General features: G+C 37.6%; 1 protein-coding gene across 1 annotated transcript; it reads left to right on the top strand.

Moving 5' to 3' along the window:
• The first annotated feature begins 1,354 nt into the window (after positions 1–1,354).
• LOC149407174 (putative oxidoreductase At1g06690, chloroplastic) lies at positions 1,355–4,115 on the top strand. The gene is made up of 10 exons (XM_089611715.1): positions 1,355–1,695; positions 1,947–2,038; positions 2,122–2,162; positions 2,243–2,407; positions 2,543–2,565; positions 2,670–2,741; positions 2,837–3,004; positions 3,093–3,175; positions 3,536–3,598; positions 3,686–4,115. The coding sequence occupies exons 1-10, from the start codon at positions 1,473–1,475 to the stop codon at positions 3,869–3,871; spliced, it is 1,116 nt and encodes a 371-aa protein (XP_089467841.1). The 5' UTR covers positions 1,355–1,472; the 3' UTR covers positions 3,872–4,115.
• The last annotated feature ends 3,878 nt before the right edge of the window (positions 4,116–7,993 follow it).

Below are 7,993 nucleotides of genomic sequence, written 5' to 3'. Positions count from 1 at the left end.
AGGAATTCAGCACGGAGCTCGAGTTAAATAGGCCTTAAGTCTCATTAAGTCTAAGGAACGACCCGTGCATAAGTTAAGAACGAAACCTATCGAACATAACTTCGGAGAGAAGAGAAACTAGTAGGTCAAAGATTAGTCAAACCAAATATAAATACGCGCACATCAACAATTATACCGAGCGCTCGAGGGAATAACCACCCACTAGGCACGTTAGGAATGGTTACTTGATAACTGCCAGGAATGTGGGATTGATCACTCCACGTACTCGACTCCGAGGCCTATAAATACAAAAAGACGCCATTGAAACAAGGGATGGAATTTTCACACACACAAACGCACGCCTGAAGTTTAACCTATCGTTCAGCACTCTCAATTACTTGCTCTTTTTTTTATTAGATTCGTCTATATTTAGAGCTAATCTTATTTAGACACTCGGATTTCTCGGGACTGCGTGCTCGAAACCAAGTGCTCTTTGTGAGATAGTTGTTGTAATAAGTCATGGGTTGTCTCTGAAAGTCATGTTATAAAATTGGAAAATACCTCAAGCAACTTTATTTAAAACTTAATCCTTCAAATTATCATTTTCTTTTATTTCACAAATAGCTTGTTTATAATATTTTACTTATTGTTTACCGTTTAATTTGATTTTATTTTTTTCATGTTCAATGTTCATATAGAATAATGCTAAAACCGTACAAGAATAAAAAAAAATGATATATATATTGCGAAAATGGTAGATTTTCTAGGAATTTCCATCTTTAAGTGTGTATATGTGTAATTTCTCCCGATAAAAAATAAATTTATATCTTTACCTTTGCTGTACCTATTGGACTTGGGATACTATTGGTACACCACCAAAGTACTGAAACCCAAACTGCCAATTTAAATTGTGGGAATTGTTTCGGGTAGCCGATTTTTGTTACTTTAACACGAAATTAGCATGGTTTTTATTACGAAATAGTCTTTTTTAAGTTGTAAATAATTCTTTTTCTTTGATGTTTACAATTTTTTTTTATTTACTGGGCTTTATATAGCTTTATTTACTCTGTACAATTTTATTTTTAAAGAAAATAGTTATTTACCGTTTGGAAAAAAGACTCTTTTTGAAAGATTTGATATACCGTTATTTTGGAAATGCTACACTTGAAAACGGTTACTTTTGTGATTTCCCGATCTAAATTAGCGTCCACAAGTACAAGAGGAAATAACGAGCATAACGTTCCTCGGTGCAGAACATCTGACGTGTACACAACAACGACCATGCTTATGCTCAACACAGACCCACAATAAATAAAATAAAAATATTATAAATTATAATTCAATCTAATAAACAAAGGTTTAAGCAAAATCATTCTCGTTAGACGAGTTGGGTTTTCAGATTTTTTTATTCATAGTTGAGAGAGAGAAAACCCATTCGACTAAATACACATTCACTAGCACTGCATTCGTTGTAATCTCGGTTTTCATAATTCATGGCTATGCACGTGAGCAACGCGTGGTGTCTCTCTTCCGTTATGAGCCGCGGGAGAGTGAAACGCAGTGTCAGAGCTGTCGTTTCTGAGAACGCTTCTCCTCCGAAGATTGAGGAAGAGAACAAGGTCAGACTCGGCGCTTCAGATTTGAAGGTCACACGCCTTGGGATTGGAGCTTGGTCGTGGGGTGACACTAGTTATTGGAACAACTTTGAGTGGGATGGTAAACTTCCATTACGATTTTTTTTTCTTTCACTTTAATTTCTGGGTTCTGTTTTGGTTGCCTAGTTGAAATGACTTGGTGAGTGTTTGTTGTAATTTTTTTTTTTTTTTTTTTTTATATGGTCATGTAGAAATTTTGTCTGTCCCAAACTAATGCTTGGATACAGATACTATACATATATTGTGATTCTGTGAATTGTGAATCAAGTCTATTGTTATATTGTTTCCTTTTGGTTTTGTGCAAAACTTCAGATAAAAAACTGAAGGCTGCCAAGGCGGCTTTCGATGCCAGCGTGGATTCCGGTATAACTTTATTCGATACAGCCGAAGTTTATGGCTCAAAGGTGAGAGAAACTGTGTATCATGGGATTCCCTTTTTCAATGTTATTATCTTATCTTACAAAAATATATAATGATATTCTTGCAGCTTTCTTTAGGTGCAATAAATTCCGAGACTCTTCTAGGAAGGTACAAGTTGTAGGAAATTTTGTTCTCCTGTTCTCTCTATTATGAGCTGTACTAAAAAAACAGTAGTGGGTTTGATACAGATTCATCAAGGAAAGGAAAGAAAAGGACCCCGAAACGGAGATTGCTGTTGCCACAAAGTTTGCAGCTTTGCCGTGGAGGTTTGGTCGTCAGTCCGTGCTCGATGCCCTTAAGGCTTCTCTTGAACGACTTGAACTTTCTTCGGTTGAACTCTATCAGCTTCACTGGTGCGTTTCATCCTCATTTGTTTGTGAGCTTCGATTAAATATCAAGTATCATAGAGTTACGACTCAATATCAACTAGCAAGCTTTGTGGGATCTTCAACGTCGAACTAACAACTCTTTTTCCCCGTGATTTTCAGGCCGGGGATTTGGCAAAATGAAGGTTTTGGCCACGACACAATATTTGCCTTGGATCATTTATCAGATAAAATCTACACATGAAAATCTCTTTGCTATAGCTTATCACTAATTAGCTGAATATTTTAGCCTACATTGATGGACTCGGAGATGCCGTTGAGCAGGGATTGGTGAAAGCTGTTGGCGTCTCAAATTACACCGGTAAAAACAACGTTTACTTTTTTCTCTAATATTAAATTAAACTTTTTTTCTTTCTTTCTTAATTTGATTGAATATTTGTAACAATGTTTTTTCAGAAAAGAGACTAAGAAGTGCGTTCGAAAAGCTTAAAAAGAGAGGCATACCATTGGCATCAAACCAAGTGAATTACAGCCTTATTTACAGGAAACCCGAGGAGAACGGTGTGAAATCTGCCTGTGACGAACTCGGGGTCACTTTGATCGCATATTCACCAATCGCTCAAGGTGATGATCCGTTAGTTGCTGATCTGGCATCCTTTGGTTTGCTCAAGGAGAATAATCGATTCTCTGTTTTTTTTTTTCGTTCCCACAGGTGCTCTTACGGGGAAGTACACGCCAGAAAATCCACCAAAAGGGCCTCGGGGCAAACTCTACACCCCTGAGTTTCTGACCACAGTAAGTCCTGTTTATTGTGACCACACTGTCTTCAACTCCCGGGAAAATATCAAATGTACCCCTTGTGTGTTAATGGAATTTTGCGTTTATACTCTGTGTCTTACACTTGATCATATTCCTCTCGTGTGTTTAACATTAATTCCGCTCGCGTGTTTACGATTTGTTTCAATTTAGTTGACTTGTAAGTGTTGAATTGTTAAAAAAAAAAAAACGCTTCTGATGCTCAAGATATTATTTAAGAAAATTAATTAAACATGAAATGTTTTTAATTAAGTTATTTAAGAAAAAAAAAAAAATCAGTCCTTTTCTTTTGTTCCAAGCTCTTCTACTCTGCTGAATTTCTTTTATTTCGCTGTGTAGCTTCAACCATTGATAAAACGAATCCAAGAAGTAGGAGAGAAGCACAGTAAAACTCCTACGCAGGTAAAAGAAAAAACAACTTATGATCTCGTTTGAGAATTCCAAGTTACTTGTGCAGTAAGTTATATAAAATTTTGTTCCTCGCTGCAGGTTGTGCTGAACTGGCTTATAGCTCAAGAGAACGTTGTACCGATCCCGGGAGCAAAAAATGCCGAACAGGCTCGGGAATTCGGGGGCGCGCTCGGGTGGAAGCTCAGCGACAACGAAGTGAGCGAGTTGCGATCTTTTGCATCCGAAATCAAACCGCTCATTGGTTTCCCCGTCGAGAATTTCTAGATGTTCATATGATTAAGTGACACATTAAATAAATAAATAAGTAGAAGATGTCATCACTAGTTCACTACTCATTACTCATTTCTCTGATTAGTCTTATCATTATACAAAAATGATAAGGGTTCTCGCTGTGATAGCAAATCAATGATAACATTAGTGGACAGACATTATCCAAGATGACAAAGAAAGGATGGGTGTGAATGTAATCATATGCGATAAGGACAACTTAGCCGCTTCTTGCTGTGAATAGTGTGAACAACTTTTTCTTTTCTTTTTTTTTTCTTTTTTTTTGAGGGAAAAAAACGGTTTCATTAAACCTAAACCAAGGAGGAAATATCCTTTTGAATACAGTTTTCAAGCCACGCAAGGCACTGGAAAGACACAAAATCTGAGCTTACAAAATTCATACGAGCCTTAGCAATACAGTTTGCTGGTTCATTACAAGATCTCGGGACCCACCGGTAAGTAAAGGGGAGGCGCAGCTCAGCCTCGACAGCGACAATATCAGCTATAACCGGTCCTTGAAGGCCATTAAGATGTCTCCCTCTAACCAACTGGGTTGCTCTGAGACAAATAGTGTGAACAACTTTGGACCAATTGTTCATTGACTAATAAGAATTGAAGAAATGGCTCATTGACTAATTCACAAATTTCAATTTATGTTGATTATGAATATTACTTTCCCACCATATTTGTTCCTAAATAAAAGGAGACATTTTTGTAATTTGTATTTATAGTAATTTATTTACTGATTTCTTATCGCTGAAATTTAGACAACTCGAAATTCACCGGAATACTGGAACGATAGATTGGATCGCAACAACATACGTGCAAATGGAGACGGGTTAAGGGTCTTTTTCCTCGGTCAAATCACATTTTGTCCCTCAAAGCCATAAACCATAAAAGAGTAGGTCCGAGATCAAGAATTGTCTCCGGAGGCAAACTTGATCATAATTTACCTTGGCTTGCTCTTTTGTAGGGATTACGTAATAAGCGTTTGAGCGATTTGAACATTACGGTAGCTGTCGGGTTAGATCATATAGTAATTTCATTTTATATTTTATAGCAGTACATTTAAGGAGGGGTGAGAGTGGATGAAAATTATCTGTAAACGGCTAGCTCTTTTTGTTATTGTGAACATTAGAAGACGATTCAAGTCAAATTCTGTTCAAAGAGTTGGACAGGGTTGATAAGACCAACTATTTGGAGGTAAAACTTCAAAGTAGATTGTGACACCTCAAGACTTTATATGATCGAGGTATATATCCATAATTCAATTTTTTTAATTATCATCCTTTGTTTGCATAACATTTTGAAGGCAAACATAGATGCTATGTAGACAAATTAATAACAATTAATTGAGTAATTATGCCACTAAAATTTGAAGATTTTATAAATAGTCAATTTTTTGTAAATTTTAAATAAATAGTCATTCTAGTGATGTGGCATAATTTAGACGTTTTTAACATTCTATTTATGCCCATGGATTTTGATGATTATTTACAATTATTAACGAATATTTATAACTATTATGTCTTTTTAGTTCTGTTAATAAAATCTTGCGACTCTTTACTTAAAATTTATCAAAAGTTGGTTATATGACAAAATTTAAGTTTTTATATGGCTATATATATAGTCCAATTAATAATTGCATAAAAATTAGAACTATGAAAACAAACTGCCTGCACAATGATTAATTATATCACTACAACAAAAACTGGCAACAACCGCGACAAAAGTCATGGTTGTTGCTATGAAAGTCGTGGCTATTGGAACTTCAACCACAACAACAGCCACGACAAAAGTCGTGGATGTTGCTCTGTTGCTATTGACCAACAGCCACGACGACTAGTCGTGGCTGTTGTCGCTGCTGATTTTGGCCACATAATTTTGCCGGAAAATCCGGGAAACCTATTTTCCCGCCAATTTTTCCAGCCAATTTTTTCCCGTCAATTTTTAAATGTTTCAAATGTAAAAATAATTACACAAATAAAATCTTATAAATATATATTTCATTCATACGATGAATTCATAATTATACTAATAAAATGTCTCATACTAATAAACTAAAATACAATACTAAAATAAATAACGCTCGCGGCGCTAATAAACCAAAATATAACATACTATCAAAAGTAAAGTAAATCACTACTTGCACTGAGTTCTCAAAGCAGACCAACCAGTTCTCTTCTTAGCTCTCTTTCGTGCTACAGTAGGCACACTCCCAGAGCCAAATCCTCCTTCAGCTCGCAGTGGACGTGAAACCGAGGGCGGGGTCGTCTGTGCCGGAGGGGGTGCTTGAGATGGCTGGGTCCTCAATGTCGGTGTGCTCTCTTAGCCTGGTTCTGCCTCAGATGACTGTTGACGTGGCACTGAAGGCGGAGTCCTTTGTGCTGACGGAGATGCCTGAGTTTGCATGTCTGCTTGAGAAGGCTGCGTCTAAGTGCTAGCGGGACCAGCACCAAATTGCGTACACGTCTACAAAATCTTGAAGAATCGGAAGCGGAGCACCTGGATTCATCGTCTTGAATGTTGTTATGAGAGTATCGACGACCCCAAATAACGCTCACATCATCTGATCGGGCTGGCATGGTGCTGATGGTGGTGCTGACGATGATTATGATGCGGCATCGAGTCGCTCTGCGTCGACCAGATCTCTGTGCTGCATAATCGGGTCTATCCCGGTAATATGATCACGTCTGACACCTAGAGTAATATGCATCGCTTCCTCCTGAAACGCCTTTTGGTCATCGGCTCGACCGTCGTCCAACACCTTATCATGTATCTCTTTGGAGAGTTGTATCATCTCATCCTTTATAAAGAACAAAAAATAAAGAGCGGGAAAAAAAGAACGAATATAATCTGTCAAAACAAAAAGAAGTGTACAAACACTTACGTATAATAATTCTTCAGTAGGATTCTTCCACTCTTTCTTCGCGGTCTGGTGTAGGACCTTCCAGTTTTCAAGTGGCAATCGCATCTCACCTCCAGTATGTCGTGATTGCAAAATAAAATGAATATATTTATCAAAAGTATATTCTAATTAATAGTAATATAATTGACGAGAACCTACGTTGTTGTAGCGATGCCCAGCAAAAGAGACAGTTCCCTTATGGCCATTAGTCCTCTTATGCTTTCGATTTTCCGAGTTTCGCTTACTGTTCACCTACACATCTATAAATAAGATAATAAATCTGTTAAAAAATACATAATTTATATAAAAATCGATATACTTCAAACAAATTTCACCTTAAACTATTGAGATTCAAACATTTCAACCGCCGCACGCCACTTGTCGGTGTCCTCACAGTTGTTTGGCGGGTGGCTATACGCATATTCAAGACCTTTATGGCACTTTTTTCGAGTAGTGCTTTGAAAACTTGCTTTTCGTCTCTCGTAGACACTTTGCCGCGTCTCGTAAGATCGCATTCTCAATCACGTGAATGCTCTCGCCCTCTGCTCCTTCCACATTGGTAATTTCATTCCATTTTCGAATGTCATATCGTGTATGCATGGTAGACAAGATAGCCGTATGCTGCTAAGCTGTCGTATCCTTCCACGTGAATGTGTGTGCAGGAACAACCGCCCGAACCGCCAAACCCAGTGTCACACTGAAGATCGATAGAGATGTATTGTGCACTCGCTCTGGCTGCAAGAATGTCTGAGAGTTCTCGTCGTAATGTACCAGCTCCTTCCTATGCTATGTCCATGCCATCTGAGAAGTGGCTCCAGTAGTACTACCACGCCTCAAAACACTTTCATCATCCTCTCTTTCACTCCCCGAAGGCACTGAAGTTGACATGTCTGCAAAAATAACACATTTTTAGTAACGTTACAAAATCATTAACAAAAATAAACACAATCATCTTAATAGTAAATTACTCATTCGCATTCTGATTCGTTTTGGATATCAGCATCAAATTCAATATCTTCATCAATAAAATCGTCATCATCTCCGACTAACACTACACTAGTGTCTTCCTCATCTTCAACGTTTTCATTTTTTGTTCGAGTAATGACGTCACTATCGATCACAAGCTCGGGTAAAGTTGTTTCGTGTCGACAAGGTAAATCATCTACATATGTCGGTTGGACTGCCAAACGAGTTGTAGAAGATGAAGGATC

Source organism: Urtica dioica, chromosome 1, assembly GCF_054948205.1.
Source record: "Urtica dioica subsp. dioica isolate 48M chromosome 1, U.dioica_male_clone48M_v1_H2, whole genome shotgun sequence".
Classification (NCBI taxonomy): domain Eukaryota; kingdom Viridiplantae; phylum Streptophyta; class Magnoliopsida; order Rosales; family Urticaceae; genus Urtica; species Urtica dioica.
This window is presented reverse-complemented; position numbering and strand designations above follow the sequence as displayed.

Bases quoted from the DNA above. Each gene is read 5' to 3' on its own strand.
- LOC149407174 (XM_089611715.1), top strand. From the start codon at position 1,473: ATGGCTATGCACGTGAGCAACGCGTGGTGTCTCTCTTCCGTTATGAGC. The intron at 2,408-2,542 runs GTGCGTTTCATC...CGTGATTTTCAG, and splicing joins GAACTCTATCAGCTTCACTG to GCCGGGGATTTGGCAAAATG. The intron at 2,742-2,836 runs GTAAAAACAACG...ATGTTTTTTCAG, and splicing joins TGGCGTCTCAAATTACACCG to AAAAGAGACTAAGAAGTGCG.